We start from the raw sequence: 16,050 nt of genomic DNA on the forward strand, positions 1-16,050 counted from the left end.
GGATCCATGAGGGTGTGGGTTCCATCCCTGGACTCTCTGTGAGTTAAAGGATCCAGTGTTGCCATGAGCTGTGGTGTAGGTCACAGAGGAGGCTCGGATCTGGCATTGCCGTGGCTTTGATGTAGGCTGGAAGCTGCAGCTCTGATTCAACCCCTAGCCTGGGAATTTCCATATGCCATGGGTGCAGCCCTAAAAAGCAAAAGCAAGAAAAAAGAAAAAAAAGAAAGGAACAAAGAAAAAGTGTGGCCTTCCCTGGTTCTCTCCTCCTGTCCTCTAGAACAGTCTCCCTTTCTAAGAGTCTCACTTCCTCCCACAGGCTGGGGCCCCTGCAGGACAGATACAGAGAATGCTTCTGGCTCCCTCTTCTTGCCTTAGCTCTAGGCTTAGCATTGTAGGGGGTCAGATGAGGCAGGGGCAGCTGAAATGTACGGAGTTCCCACTCTGCACCCAACACCTGGATGGACATTTTTATGGATGTGGTCATATTTTATGAAAACGGCACCACAGTTTTGGGAAACATGTTCTGTTATCGCATTTGACAGTAAAGGAAACAGGCTCAGAGAAGCTAAGTGAATTGCTCGAGGTCACACAGCTTATGTCTAACAGAGAATGAGATTTGAACTTAAAACCTGCTCAAGTAGCCAGGGCTGGGTGTGCTGGGGATGGAGTGACACTGAGGACACAGAAGCAGGGATGACAGGCAGCAAGACAGGGAGGGGCTCTGAGTTCTAGTCTTCCCTCCCTTGGCCTCTTTTTTTTTTTTTTTTTTTTTTTTTTTTTAAGGGCCGCACCTGCAGCATCTGGAAGTTTCCAGGCTAGGGGTTGAATCAGAGCTACAGCAGCCGGCCTACACCACAGTCACAGCGACGCCAGATCCAAGCCATGGCTACGACCTGAGCCACAGCTCATGGCAACGCCTGATCCTTAACCCACTGTGCAGGGCCAGGGATGGAACCCGCATCCTCATGGATACTAGTCAGGTTTGTTACTGCTGAGCCACAGCGGGAACTCCAGGCCTCCGTGTTATTGGGAGACCATGGGTGAGACTGCCCCTCTCTGAGCCTCAGTGTCCGTGCGTGATGCCCCTTGGCACTCTCATCTGGGTGAGTCCTGCGGGAAGCGCCTTTACTTTCCCTGCCAGCTAGCGGCCAAAGGGCAGGGCCACCCACGAGGTAATGGTTAACTGGATCCAATGCTCCATCTATAAGGCGCCTCCTCGGCTTGCCAAGACACCACAGGATGCCGTGGGTGAAGGTGCTTGGAGGGGTGGTGGGGGCCGCTGCCCTCCTAGGGCTGGGAATCATCCTGGGCCACTTTGCCATCCCCAAGGGGGCCAACCAGCCAGCTTCCCAGGAACTGGACCTGGACCCGGAGATCCTTGAGACCGTCATGGGACAGCTAGATGCCAACAGAATCCGAGAGAACCTTAGGTGAGAGGCCTACCTGCCTGCCCCTCCTGTGTGCCTGAGGCCCCTCTCTGACCCGGCGCCTGCCCCTCCCTCTCCCCCCCTGCAGAGAACTCTCCAAGGAGCCGCATGTGGCCTCCAGCCCCCGGGATGAGGCGCTCGTGCAGCTATTGCTGCAGCGCTGGCAGGACCCGGACTCGGGCCTGGACTCAGCCGGCACCTCTGAGTACGAAGTGCTCCTGTCCTTCCCCAGTCAAGAGCAGCCTAACCACGTGGATGTTGGTGAGCTTCTGCTCTGGCCTGGGAATGCCCATGGGCTGGGAGCCTCCCGACCCCGTCCTGACACTGCCCTCTCTCCACAGTGGGTCCCTCTGGGGACATCCTCTTCACCTGCCGACGAAGCGAAGAGAACCTGACTAAGGACCAGGAGGCGCCCGATGTGCTGTCACCCTATGCTGCCTATGCTCCCCCTGGAACCCCTCAGGTGGGCCTGGGACGCCCCCTCCCCACTGCCATGGCTCAGCTCCCCCTGCCTCCCCCAGCTTCTCTTGTTCTGACTCAGGGGCAGTTGAGGAAAGGTGCTTCACCTGGGTCTCAGCTCCACTCCCGCAGGATTTGTTTGGGTCCACATTCCTTGGCGACTCCTTTTGCCCATCACTTAGTCATTCAACAAACACTAATGGGTCCTGCTCAAGGCCAGGCCTGATACAGGGTCCCTGGACACAGAGAGTGGAGGAAACCAGGTGTGACTTTGTCTTGGGGAGCTTATAAGCTCTGAATGAGGTAGGGGAGCAGTCTAAATCCTTTATCCTGCCATTCAGCCTTACTTGTCTTTCCCCACCTGCCTTTCCTGGGCCTGGATCTAAAGGTCATCTCTTGGGAATAGGGCCTCCTTGTCTACGCCAACCAGGGCTCGGAAGAAGACTTCCTGTACCTATACAATGAGGGCATCAACCTGCAAGACACCATCGCCCTCACCCGCTACGGGGGTGTAGGGCGGGGGGCCAAGGTAAGCAGCAGCTCTCAGTGCAAGGGGCCGCTTGGGGACAGGGGCTGTGTGGGGAGAGGGGCCGGCCATGGATAAGGGGAAGTGGGGGGCAGGGGACGGAGCCAGGCTGAGTGGTGCACCAAGGCCTGGGTTGGGGCAGGAAGGCGACTCCTCCGGCCCACCTTGGCCTGCCTTGGGACTCTGCCTAGCCAGGCTCTAGCCTATTGATTGGCCCAAAGAGCATGTAGGTGCTGTGTGACTTTGGGTGCCTCTCCTAACCTCTCTGAGCCTTAGGAAATAAAGGAATCGGGCAAAAGTTTCAGGTTCGATATTCTGGAAGTGCAGGTCCTCCTGTGAAGTAGTTCTTCCGAATATCCCTGTTGGCCCTCCCCCACCCCCAACTTGCTCCTTTTCAATATACAGTTTTGACTGAGGATTACATGTCTATGATTTTAAATGTTTATTTACTTTAAATATAAAAAGGTAAGCATGAGAGAGGGGACTAGGGAGTTAGTGTTTAGGGGGTACAGAGGTTCAGTTTTGCAAAACAAAGAGTTCTGGAGATCAGTGGAGGTGATGGTAGCACAATAATGAGAATGTATTTGATGCCACTGAATTGCCTGCTGTAAGATGGTTAAGAGTAAATTTTATGTTACCTCTATTTTATCACAATTTAAAAACGTGCTCGTGATAAGAGGTGGGGGCAAACAAGGAAAGAAATGAGAAGAAAGGGGAACAAGCATGGTAGAATTATACAGATTATGGCAATTCTAGTTTGAAAAACAAAAAGGTATAGAATGGAAAAGTTTTCCCATAATGCCATCCTCCAAAGAGGTAGCTTCCCGCCCCCCTTTCTTTCCTGCTGCTTCCAAGCCATGTGGAAGTTTCTCGGCTAGGAAGTTTCTCGAATCCATGCCACAGCGATGAGCCAAAACTCCCCTATTTTGTTGTTATTGTTCTAAAACATATTTAACATAAAGCTTACCATGTTAACTACTTTTTAATGTACAATGCTGCGGCATGAAGACCGCTCACAGTATTGTGCAACCATCACAACTATCCATTTCCAGAATGCTTGTATGCTTCCAAATGAAACGCTGGGAGTTCCTGTTGTGGCTCAGTGGTTAACGAATCCAACTAGGAACCATGAGGTTGCGGGTTTGATCCCTGGCCTTGCTCAGTGGGTTAAGGATCCGGCATTGCTGTGAGCTGTGGTGTAGATCGCAGACGTGGCTCAGATCCTGCATTGCTGTGGCTCTGGTGTAGGCCAGTGGCTACAGCTCCCATTGGACCCCTGGCCTGGGAACCTCCATATGCCACGGGAACGGCCCAAAAAATCACAAAAAAAGACAAAAAAAAAAAAAAAATGAAACACTGGACCCATTAAACATTAACTCATTCACTCTCCTCCTCTATTTGAATTCCTATCTCTACGAATTTGCCTATTCTGGGTTCCTCCCATATGAGGAATTAAATCATGTGATGTTTGTCCTTTAGTGTCTGACTTATTCACTTAGCATAATGTTTTTGAGGTTCAGATGCAACGCCAGATCGTTAACCCACTGAGCAAGGGCAGGGACCGAACCCGCAACCTCATGGTTCCTAGTCGGATTCGTTAACCACTGCACCACGACGGGAACTCCAGCATAATGTTTTTGAGGTTCAGATGTTTCAGAACTTCATTCCTTTTATTGGGGGGGGGGATCTTTCTGCAGCATATGGAGCTTCCCAAGCTAGGGGTCGAATCAGAGCTGTAGCCACCGGCCTATGCCACAGCCACAGCAACACCAGATCTGAGCCGCATCTGTGACCTACCCCAGAGCTCACGGCAACTCCGGATCCTTAACCCACTGAGCAAGCCAGGGATCGAACCCTCCACCTCATGGTTCCTAGTCAGATTCATTTCTGCTGTGCCACAATGGAAACTCCAGAATTTCATTCCTTTTTAAGGCTGAGTAATATACCCCTGTACGTTGTATACTACATTTTACTTATCCTTCACCAGTGATGGACAGCTGGACTGTTTCCACCTTTTGGCTACTGTGAACTGCGCTTATAAGAACATGAGTATAGGGGAGTTCCCATCATGGCCCAGCAGAAACGAATCTGACTAGGAACCATGAGGTTGCAGGTTTGATCCCTGGCCTCACTCAGTGGGTTAAGGATCTGGCATTGCTGTGGTGTAGGTCGCAGATGTGACTCGGATCTTTTGTTGCTGTGGCTGTGGCTGTGGCCGGCAGCTAAAGGTCCGATTGGACGCCTAGCCTGGAAACCACCATATGCCACAGGTGTGGCCCTAAAAAGCAAAAAACAAAACAAAACAAAACAAAAACACATGGGTATAAGGCCACATCCTCCTTTTTAAAATGCAGTTGCACAGGACTCTGCCGTAGGTGCTTGGTTTATTTCCTGGCCCCACTGACAGTGCACTGGCTTGCCTGTGCCCAGCAGCCCTTCGCGCTCTCAAGCAGCACTGTTACAAATGACTTGTGTGGGCATTATCTTGCTGGGTGGGCAGGCAGATCTGTCCTGGCTGCCACAGTAAGGGCGGGGGGTGGGGGCATGGATGGGGAAGAGGAACAGGATGTGCTCCCTTCCCGCCCTCCCCTAAACGCAGCCTCCTCTGCCTCCTGCAGGCTGTGAATGCCGCCAAGTACGGGGTGGCTGGGGTGCTGGTGTACACGGACCCCGGCGACATCAACGATGGGAAGAGCTTGCCAAACGAGACCTACCCACACTCCTGGGGTCTGCCTCCCTCGGGGGTGGAGCGAGGCTCCTACTTTGAGTATTTTGGGGACCCCCTGACTCCTTACCTTCCAGCCAACCCCTCCTCCTTCCGCCTGGACTCTGCCAATGCTTCTGGATTTCCCCCAATTCCCACTCAGCCCATTGGCTTCGAGGACGCAAAAGTCCTCCTCTGGTGAGCTTGTGTCCTGGGGTCTCCTGCCCACCCTACAGTGGCCCCCAAACTCCACCCCCCCCACACACCCTTATCTGCTCTAAGGGCCTCCCCCTCTTCCCTAGTAACCTCCAAGGAAACTCAGCCCCAGAGGACTGGCAGGGAGCCCTGGGCTGCGAGTACAATTTGGGACCTGGCTTCCGTCCTGACGGCAACTTCTCAGCAGACAGGTGAGATGGGCCCCCTCCCTCCCCACCTCTCCCCTCCTCCCTTGTTATACTTCCTCCACTCTGGGCTTCCTCTCTGCTCACTTCAAGGCCTGGACTCTCCCTTTCTTCTCCCCCCACCCTGTCCCTGATCCCAAAGTATCTGCCTTGTCTTTGGGGAAACCTGCGCAACAGCTGTGCGCCCCACAAGACTCTGCGGGGTCACCCCACCCTCATCTCAGACCCCACTTCTCCAGCCTCCCTCTCTCTTGAACACACCAAGCTTGTTCCCAAATCAGGACTGCCTCTGCCGTTGCTGTTCCCTCTGACGGGAACACCCTTCCCCACGCTCTGCCACTCCTGCCTGCACCAACTTCCCTACCTGCCACCAGGTACCCTCTCAAACGGGCAGCTTGTCAATGGCCTCCGAGCCCCTACGCCGCCTGCGGTTGCTCACTTCCTTGGAGTCTGTCTCCCTCGGGAGAAGGGAGGTCCCTCTCGCGAGGGAGACAGCCATGGGGGGATGGGGGTGGGGGGGTGGGGGTCCCCCGTCTGTCTCAGTCATTGCCCAGAGCCTGGTACCGGCGTCACTAGGTATCCACTTAGTGAGTGAGCGAGCATGGAAGAAAACTGGAGTCAGAAGAGCTGGGCTCTAGCCGCCCTGCGTCTCCGGGGACTTCCGGGCAAGCGGCCTTGCCAGGCCCCTTTCCTGCTCTGGGCTTCGGTTTCTCCTACACTAGCGTCGGTGGGGGGAGCGGGAGATGCCAAGACGCTTGTCGTCCCCCTTCGCTCCCCCAGCCAGGTGAACGTGAGTGTCCACAACCGCCTGGTGCTGCGGAACTCGTCCAACGTCCTGGGGATCATCCGCGGGGCCGTGGAGCCGGGTGAGCGCCTCCTCCCCGCTCCGGAGCCCCCAGGACGCCGCCCACCGCCGAGCGCCCCCGCCCCGCTCCCTCGGGTTTCTGACTCTGCCCCTCCCGCCAGACCGCTACGTGATCTATGGGAACCACAGGGACAGCTGGGTACACGGGGCCGTGGACCCCAGCAGTGGCACGTCTGTCCTCCTGGAGATCTCCCGCGTCTTGGGGACGCTGCTGAAGAAGGGTGAGGCAGTCTCCTTCCCCTGGATAAGGAACTTTATCCCCTGGAGGTCCCCTCCAGCCCACTGCGCCCTGCGCTTGTGGGCATCCTGTCTCACCTCCTCTCTCTCATTCTCCAGGGCCACTTGTGCCAAGCTTGAGGGCCCTGGGGGCAGACGTGCATGGGCATCAGCCCTAGCCTTGCTTGAACAGGCCAGTGTTGTACAGGGAACTCGTGCAATACCTTCTGAGGGCCTCCTGTGCCCTCCAGTGAAGCGAGGCCAGATGGGGCCCCAAGCAAGGCAGTGCCCAGATGGCCCTAAGGAAGTCTCAGTTCAGCTGGGGAGGGGATGGCAATTGTTAACAAGTACGTCCCCTATGCCTACTGTGTGCCAAGCCAGTTCAAAGCACTGGACATCCCCCAGTGAACACCAGAGTTCCTGCTGTAATGACAACAGTGAAACACGCAATAAAGAAAAACGTACAGGGCTTGCTGTGAAGACAGCGGTTCCGGGTGGGGAGTGGAATTCAGATGGAAGGCAAAGCATGTGGGAAGGAGCAGCTGGATCAGGTGGCAGAGCTGTGTATTTCCTAAAAATAAGGACATTGTTGGAGTTTCCTTGTGGTGCAGTGGGTTAAGGATCCAGCGTTGTCACTGCAGTAGCTCTAGTTGCTGCTGTGGCACAGGTTCCATCCTTGGCCTCAGGGAACTTCCACATGCCATGGCATGGCCAAAAACAAAAAAAAGGACATTCTCTTTCATAACCACAGTACAATGATCAGAATCAGGATATTAACAATTTTTCCAGCTTTTCTGATGACTTTTAGAGCAAAAGAGTTTTCTGGTCAAGAGCCGGTTCAGGATCACGTGTGTGCATGGTCATTGCATGGATCATCTGTATTAGTTCCTCAGCTGTTCTTTCTTTCACGATCCTGATATTTTCTTGACTGTCTCTCAATTTGAGTTTGTGCTATTAGATTCGGGTTACGCATTTTCGCTTTGTTATTGCGAACATGTAGTCATTTTATACTTCAAAAGTTTTCATTTAGGAGTTCTTATTGTGGCTCAGTGGCAACAAACCTGACCAGCATCCATGAGGATGTGGGTTTGATCCCTGGCCTTGCTCAGTGGGTTAAGGATCCGACGTTGCTGCAAGATGCAGCTTGGATCTGGCATTGCTGTGGCTGTGGTATAGGCTGGCAGCTGCAGCTCTGATTCGACCCCTAGCCTGGGAAACTTCCATATGCCGCAAGGTGCAGCCCTTAAAAAGACCAAAAAAAAGTTTTTCGTTAAAACGAAAAGATGAGGACTGATCAAAGGGGACTGAGTTGCAGGCAGAAATGGGAGCACAGCCAGGAGCACGTGGTGCCATGGAGGGTGAGGGGGAGTCCGAAGGAGGTGAGGGGCCGAGCAAGGACCTTGGAGGCTTCCGGGAGGTGGCTGAGGATTGTGGCAGGAACAGTGAAGGCATAGAGGCTGGAGATGGAAACCAGGCTGCAGGAGGCTATGAGAAGCAACGTGCGGCATCGCTTAAGCCCCAGGACTCTGGAGCTAAGCCTTGGATTTGAACGCTGGCTCTCTTGCCTACCAGCTGTGTTACCCTGGGCAAGTCATTAAACTTCTCCGTGGCTCAGTTTCCTCAGTGGAGACAATGAGACTCTGTCCCTCAAGACGTTGTTGGAAGGATTGGTTCAAAAGGCATCGTGCTCGAAGGAGAATGTGAATAGGTATCTTCACCAAGTGAAGACGACTGGGGGGAGTTTTGCGCGGGACGCGTAGAGGAGAGGTCTGGGGTACCTTTAGTCGACACAGATGGAGAGGAGAGGGTGGCAGGGCATTCTGGCAGAGGGGACCACCTGACCGACGAAGACCGGTGAAGAGGGGCGTTGGAGGCAATGTCGGGGTTGTCGCAGCAGAGGAGAGGCGCTGGTGAGAGGAGGATGGAGCCTCAGGGAAGGCTGGGCTGGGGAGGTGCCAGAACCAGTCGCCAGCCGCCCCACCCCTTCCAGCCCTCTCTCCCCTCCACATCCCTAACCTCCCCCTAAGCCACCCCAGGATCCGCGGGATCTTGCCCTCCAGCCCTCTATCCCCCTCCCCAGGCACCTGGCGTCCCCGCAGGTCAATCGTGTTTGCGAGCTGGGGGGCAGAGGAGTTTGGGCTCATCGGCTCCACAGAATTCACCGAGGTGAGTGAGCCTCGCAGGCAGGCGCTCCGGGGGTGCGGGGGGGGTCCCCGGGGCGGGGCAGAGCGGGGCTGACGTCGTCCCGCCCACCTGCAGGAATTCTTCAGCAAGCTGCAGGAGCGCACCGTGGCCTACATCAACGTGGACATCTCGGTGTTTGGTAGGAGGGACGGCCGGGCCGACTGCGAGCAGGGAAACGAAAGGGTGGGGCCCAAATAGAGTCTTTTTCTCTGATCCTTTCACAGCCAACGCCACCCTGAGGGCGCAGGGGACGCCCCCGGTCCAAAGTGTCATCTTCTCCGCAGCAAAACAGGTGGAAGGGGGAGGGGCTGGGAGCCAGGCCGCGGGGAGGGCCGTCGGGGCGGGGCTACGGGGGTAGGCGGGGCTGGAGCGGGTACTTCTTAGAGGGACGGCGGGTGGGAGGGAGGCTGTGGGCAGGGCCTTGCAGGATCCGTAGGACTGTGCGTGGGCCGGAGACTCGGTGGTCAGAGCGGAGCACCGGTCTGGTAGTTGGATCTGAGGAGGGGCCAGCCCGAAGACTAGATTCTTCTCTACTCAGATCCCGGCACCAGGGCGCAGCAGTCTCAGCATCTACGACAACTGGATCCAATATTTCAACCGTAGCAGCCCGGTGTACGGCCTGGTCCCCAGGTGAGCCCAGAACCGGAATGGGGACCCTGGACTGGTGAGCTGGCCCAGCACCGTGACCATCTTCCTTCCCGCAGCTTGGGCACTCTGGGCGCTGGCAGCGACTATGCACCCTTCATTCACTTCCTGGGCATCTCCTCCATGGACCTTGCCTACACCTACGACCGGGTAAGCGGGCACACCCTCCGCCCCCAGCTTGGTGCCTTCCTGCCCCCTCCTCTCCTCTGGGCAGCTCCAGTGCAAACTGAATCTGGCGCCATCACTCAGTAGCTGTGCTGCCTCTGCCAAGTTTCTTAACCTCTCCCGGACATGTCTTCCCGCTTCTGTGTTATTTTATCAAATTTAAGATACTGATGAGTGGAAGATGCCCTGTGCTGATACGCACTATTTAGGAGGGGAAAAAAATCACTGTCAGTTAGTTCCAGGATGACATTGACTGTAAGAAGCATTCTGACTCCAGAGATCTTAAAATGAGAAAAATATTTATCTCAGAATAGATGAAATAACCATATAAAACAGGGATGGTCTGAGGGTGAACTGAGATACAAAGTGCCCAGATTGTGTTTTCCTCTTTGAGACTCCAAAAAGCCCTCTCTCCTCTCTTGCTCCTGGGTGGTGAAGCTGGGATTTCAATCCTCTTGTCTGACTGCAAAGCCCTAGGTTCTTCTTCATGTGAAGCAGGAAACTGGCATCTGATCCAGCTCTGCCACTTGTTATCTGTGTGATGTCAGGAAAGTTACTTCACCTCTCTGAGCATGTTCCCTCGTCTGTAAAGTGGGGATCCTAGAACCTTCCTCACAGATGTGGTGACAACTGAATTGAGATAATGTCTCTGCATCGTACAGCTCCTTCCACTTCCCATCCTAAGCCTGCCAACTCTGGCCTTATTTCCTCAGAGCAAGACGTCAGCCCGGATCTACCCCACCTACCACACTGCCTTTGACACCTTTGATTACGTGGACAAGTTTGTGGACCCTGGTGAGGAGGGGGGGCAAGGGCCATCCTGAGGCTGGAGGAAGATGGGCTGAAGACTGAGCCCTGGCCTTGTCACCCTCCCTGCAAGGTTTCAGCAGCCACCAGGCTGTGGCCCGGACAGCGGGCAGTGTGCTTCTCCGGCTCAGTGACAGCCTCTTCCTACCTCTTAACGTCAGTGACTACAGCGAGACCCTCCACAGCTTCCTGCAGGCTGCCCAGCAGAACCTCGGGACCCTGTTGGAGCAGCAGAGCATCAGCCTGGGTACGGGGCCCCCCAACAATGAGGCATGGGGAGCCCTGCACCCTCAGGGCTAAGATGCTGGCTGTTCCCCACAGGACCTCTGGTGACTGCAGTGGAGAAGTTTGACGAGGCAGCCACAGCGTTGGGCCAGCACATATCAGCACTGCAGAAGGGCACCCCCGAGTGAGCAAGGGCTGCAAGCAGGTGTCTGGGAGGGTGGCGTCCAGGGCAGAATGCAGGCTGGCAGTTGGGCTGCTGGCTAGAAGGTGACCAGAAGGTCCTGTCACCTCCAGCCCCCTGCAGGTGCGCATGCTCAATGACCAGCTGATGCTCTTGGAACGGACCTTCCTGAACTCGAGAGCCTTCCCGGACGAACGCTACTACAGGTGAGCCTGTCCCAAAGCTCTTGGGAGGTGAGGCTGGGCAATGGGCACCCACCCGAAGGAGGGCAATGTCAGTTGTGCTGGCCTTTAGCACACAATCCAGCCCCTGGAGACCGCTGGAGAGTCAGGCTCACAGGAGGGGAGGCAGATGGGTCAATGTCACCCTGGGAATAGAACCTACATCTCTTCCCGCCAGCACTGCTGTCAGGGCCCAGCTTTCAGAGGCAGTGGAGGGGTGCTTCTGTGCCTAGCTGTGCTCCAGGCTGAAGCCCTCCTCTTTCCTGGCCTCTGAATGACCCTGATCCTCCCTCATTTCTCTCATCAGCCACGTGCTCTGGGCACCCCGAACCGGCTCTGTAGCCACGTTCCCAGGCCTGTCCAATGCCTGCTCTAGAGCCATGAACACCACTTCTGGATCTGCAGCCTGGGCCGAGGTGCAGAGGCAGCTCAGCATCCTGGTGGCGGCCTTGGAGGGTGCGGCAGCCACCCTGAGGCCTGTGGCTGAACTCTGACCGTAACCCTCATTCTTCAGCGCCCACCCCCCTTTATTCTAACCCTTGCTCACTCCAGTTCTGAGTCTGTTGCTGTCTTCCTTGCTATCAGGAGAGGACAGGGCCTCAGGGCCCTCTCACACTTCTGAGGCAACAGCTCGGGGCCCCACCGCTGTGGACACTTGAGGGCAATGACAAGCCCCAGATGCAAATTTCCCTCATTCTGGCTCTTGGTTGGCAGAGGGTGAACAGGAGACAGCGAGGGTGGCAGTGGCAAACCCACCAGCTGCCCTTGGTGGTGGATGGGTGAGGATGGGATGCGTAATGCCACACTGGGATGTCAACTCATAGACCACAGAGCTACCCCTCAGGCATCAGAGGCAAACTGAGGCGCAGGGTGGACAGGGCATTGCCCAGGTTGGGTTCCCCTCCCCCCAACCCCCTAACATGTCTCCACTCCTCCCTTCTCTCCCCCAAATAAACGGAATCTAACTGTTGTCCCTGCAAGACAAGGTCCGTTTATTGCACGAGAACTGTGAACAAGAAACCTGAGTGCTTCAGCCCCGTCCTGGGGCTCGGGGAGACTGCACAGCCCCTCCTCACGCTGGGGACTCAGGTCTGTTCACAGCCTCATCTTCCTCCTCTGCCATGACCACCTCTTCCAGGGTGCGCCCCCCAAGTTTGCTCTCCACCAACATCTGGCAGGTCCCGGCAGGTGGCGGCCCCTCCTCCCTGTAGCGACCCCTCAGGAACACAACTCTCTCCTGTCCATCTAAGGGCAGTCCGTGAGCCTGGCACAGGTCCCGGGCCTCCTCGGGCCCATCTAGGGCCAGGAGGTGGACCATGAAGCCCAGGGGCACCGTCTGACCCTTGGGGGTGCTCAGAGCACGAGCGAGGCGGGCCAGGGCTCCCCGGCGCGCACGGCCCACATGACACTGGACAGCGCAGCTCTGCAGGTAGGGCAGGGAGCGGAGCAGGCGAAACAGGCGTGCAGCGTTGCCTTCGCGGAAGGCGGAGTCCACTGCCAGGGCGGTGCGCAGCGCCGGGCAGGAACGCAGGGCGGCCGGCAGCTGCAGAACCTCGTGAAGGGCCTCCACGGAGCCTGTGAGGGTGGGGAGCCTGAATGAGGATGCTCAGGCCTTGCTGGAGCAGGCCCACCTTGCGGCCCATCCCCTAAGGTCTCCCCCACCTCCTCTCCCACGTGCTGCGGCCCTCAGCCACGCCCACCTCCTCTGGCCGCCAAGAGCTCACTCCCTTCTCCCTCCGTTCCCGCCACGGCCCTCCCCCGGGGCCAAGCCTAACCTTCCTCCCCCTTTCTCCCTCAGCCCCTTCCTAGGCCATAGCGGAATCTCTGGCGAGATTCCCGACACCCCCCTGCTCTTTATCTTTGCAGGGCCGCACCTGTGGCATAAGGAAGTTCCCAGGCTGGGGGTCAAATCAGAGCTACAGCTGCTGGCCTACACCACAGCCACAGCAACATGGGATCCGAGCCTCATCTGCGACGTACACCACAGCTCAAGGCAATGCTGGATCCTTAACCCACTGAGCGAGGCCAGGGATCGAGCCCACATCCTCATGGATCCTAGTTGGGTTTGTTAATCACTGAGCCATAAAGGGAACTCCCCAAACCCCTTCACATAGTCTGAGGAGATCCTCTGAATAGTGAGACAGCGTTTACAGATGAGGGAAACAGGCCCAGGAAACTTAGTGACTTGCCCAAGACTGTCCCAGAGTATATATGCAGCAGAACCTGACCCAACCAAATCCAAGTTTTCTGATTTTGAATCCAGCTCTTTCTCCACTGCCCCTAGTGTCCCATAGATTTAGAAGTCAGCCCCGCCACTCCTTCCCCTGTCTGCCTGGTAAGACAATTTCTTTTTCAAATTCTGCCCCTGCTCCCCTTCCAGGAGAATCATGACACTAGAACCTTGGGTCACTAACCTGAGGCTTCTGACCTTAAGAGGTTGTGAAGTCAACAGCATTGATTTACAATTAAATAGAACAGAATTTATTAAAATGTACCATCCATCCATAGGGAAAAAAAAATCTAGTCTTGAAACTTCTGTCTCAGATATATTTGTTGGCATATGTGTTCTCAACTGCTCTGCAACACTGACTGAACTGAAGTTTTTTTTGTTTGTTTGTTTTTGTCTTTTTGCCTTTTCTAGGGCCACTTCCTTGGCATATGGAGATTCCCAGGCTAGGGGTCTAATCGGAACCGTAGCCACTGGCCTACGCCAGAGCCACAGCAACGCGGGATCCGAGCCGAGTCTGCAACCTACACCTCACGGCAATGCCGGATCCTTAACCCACTGAGCAAGGCCAGGGATTGAACCTGCAATCTTGTGGTTCCTAGTCAGATTGGTTAGCCACTGTGCCAGGATAGGAACTCCTGAACTGAAGTTTTTTAAAAAAGCTTAAGGAGTTCCTTTGTGGTGCATTGGGTTAAGTGGCATTGCCATCACTTCAGCAGCTTGGGTTGCTGCTGTGGCTCGGATTCAATGTCTGGCCGGGGAACTTCCACATGCCACAGGCAAGACCAAAAAACAACACAAAGCAAAATAAAACAAAAAAAAAAAACAACTTAAAAATCACTATCTAGTAATTCCCGTTGTAGCTCAGTGGTATCCATGAAGATGCAGGTTTGATCCCTGGCCTCACTCAGTGGGTTAAAGGATCCTGCCTTGCAGTGAACTGTGGTGTAAGTTGCAGACGCCACTCAGATCTGGTGATGCTGTGGCACAGGCCAGCAGCTGCAGCTCTGATTTGATCCCTAGCCTGGAAACTTCCATATGCTGAGGGTAAGGCCCTGAAAGACAAAAAAAAAAATTAAAAAAATCACTGTCTAGGTCAACTTTCCCATTCCGACCGCATCCCCTCCACTTCTGTTAAGAAAAAACTGAGACCCAGAGATGGGAAGGGCCAGAAGGTCCAGGTAAGGGCTCAGCGAATCTCGCACACTGCCTGAGACACACATTTAGGAGACAGGAACGGAGAGGAGAGGGAGCTGGTGGTGAGGTTTTTAAGCTTCTCCTTCCTTTTCCGGCTTTCACTGTCCCCACAGAGGGACGCTTGTCCCTGAGCTCTGCTCGTGGAGACCCAACTCACCCAGGTTATAAAGCAGAAAGAGACCCTGGAAGGTGGCCTGGCGAGGGTGTGGCCCGGCACCCAGCGCGTAGCAGCGCCGCAGAGAACCGAAGCTCTCCTGCACCTGGGCCTGAAGCAACATCGGATCAGCCAGCCCGTGGGATGCGTTGGGTTCGAGCCGCGCCACCACCGCCAGCAGCACTGCCAGTGCCGCTTCCAGCACCAGCGCTGCCTCGGCGTCACCCGCGCCCTGCAGGGCCAGGTCCAGCCGCACCGCCCGCAACCGGTCCGCCACGAAGCTGGCCACCTCCGCGCGGGATGCGTCGGTGCGCTCGGCCACCTCTCCGGCCAGATAGCGCACGGTGGCCAGCAGGACGGACGGCGGACGCAGCTGGCTCGGCGGGGGCCGCGCCTTCCCGGCGGCCGGCCGGCTGTATTCCTTCACGGCGCGCTGCGGGTCGGCTCGAGGCCGGTCCCCAGGGGACCCCGGCGCCACCTCGAAGCGGTGCAGGCGGCACTCCTTTTCGCGCCGGGTGCGCTCGTTGGCCGGACACATATCCAGGCACGTGCCCAAAGGCAGCTCGTAGCCGGGCATGGGTGGGCTGAGGGGAAAGAATGCTTGCTCAGCATCCAGGAGACAGCGGCGGCCACTCGCCCCATCCTGCGGGAGGGCACGCCGACGCCGGTAGTTGTTCAAGGGAACTCTGAACCTCCCAGCCCGGTCTAAGCGTCCCAGCCGCCCGTTAGGCCATCGCCGTCCTCTCACCGACTCCGGTCGCCTTCCAACTGATCCTCGAACAGGCCTCCCGAGATGCTCTGCGTTGCCGTTCAGAGCGCTCAAGACTGTCCCTTAGGCTCAGGTCCCGCTACAGCCCACCCATGATGCACCGCTGTAGTCTGGGCCACTCCCATGGTGCACCGGTTTGTAGTCCCTTCCGCGACCAATCGCTTTGTAGGAGAGGCGGGGCAGGAGTGAGGCCACGCCTTCTCAGGCTTCCGCCCTCAGCTTGGCTTTGGACCACCAGCCCAAAATAGGAACCCCGGCTCTGGGTCCTCTTGATCATCCTTTTGGGCCGACAACCTGGTTCAAGCAGCCTGCCATTCTCTTCTGTTTCCCTGGACACCCTTCTCCCTATTTTCTAGATCAGGGGTCAGCAAACTTTCTGCAACAAGCTAGACAGTAAATGTCCTGGAATTTACAGGTCACAACTAGTCAACCCTGCTACTCTTCAGTTCTGCTGGTATAGCGAGAAAGCAACCATAGGCAATACTAAACGAAGGCCTGGTTATGGTCCAATAAATTTATTTTTATTTTTGGCCGCACCTGTGGCATGTGGAAGCTCCCAGGGCAGGGATAGAACCTGCACCACAGCAGCAACCTGAGCCACGGCGGTGACATCGCTGGATCCTTAAGCCACTGCACCACAAACGATCTCCAAAATCTTTTAATTTATTTCTGTTTTT

At 56.0% G+C, this 16,050-nt stretch overlaps 2 protein-coding genes across 2 annotated transcripts; one reads left to right on the forward strand and one right to left on the reverse strand.

The window, feature by feature from the left end:
• NAALADL1 (N-acetylated alpha-linked acidic dipeptidase like 1) lies at window positions 783-12,006 on the forward strand. The gene is made up of 18 exons (XM_003122546.4): window positions 783-1,430; window positions 1,516-1,688; window positions 1,769-1,890; window positions 2,293-2,415; window positions 5,031-5,314; window positions 5,419-5,523; window positions 6,298-6,383; window positions 6,484-6,603; window positions 8,679-8,764; window positions 8,858-8,921; window positions 9,007-9,074; window positions 9,321-9,412; window positions 9,487-9,577; window positions 10,306-10,387; window positions 10,473-10,646; window positions 10,721-10,808; window positions 10,919-11,011; window positions 11,334-12,006. Exons 1-18 carry the CDS (start codon window positions 1,240-1,242, stop codon window positions 11,518-11,520), a joined length of 2,229 nt encoding a protein of 742 aa, XP_003122594.1. The 5' UTR covers window positions 783-1,239; the 3' UTR covers window positions 11,521-12,006.
• SAC3D1 (SAC3 domain containing 1) lies at window positions 11,995-15,880 on the reverse strand. Its single transcript, XM_003122567.5, has 3 exons — window positions 15,353-15,880; window positions 14,608-15,188; window positions 11,995-12,601 (listed from the first exon to the last, which is right to left on the reverse strand). The coding sequence occupies exons 2-3, from the start codon at window positions 15,179-15,181 to the stop codon at window positions 12,099-12,101; spliced, it is 1,077 nt and encodes a 358-aa protein (XP_003122615.2). The 5' UTR covers window positions 15,182-15,188; window positions 15,353-15,880; the 3' UTR covers window positions 11,995-12,098.

The sequence above is a fragment of the Sus scrofa genome, chromosome 2 (genome assembly GCF_000003025.6).
Source record: "Sus scrofa isolate TJ Tabasco breed Duroc chromosome 2, Sscrofa11.1, whole genome shotgun sequence".
In the NCBI taxonomy this organism is placed as follows: Eukaryota; Metazoa; Chordata; class Mammalia; order Artiodactyla; family Suidae; genus Sus; species Sus scrofa.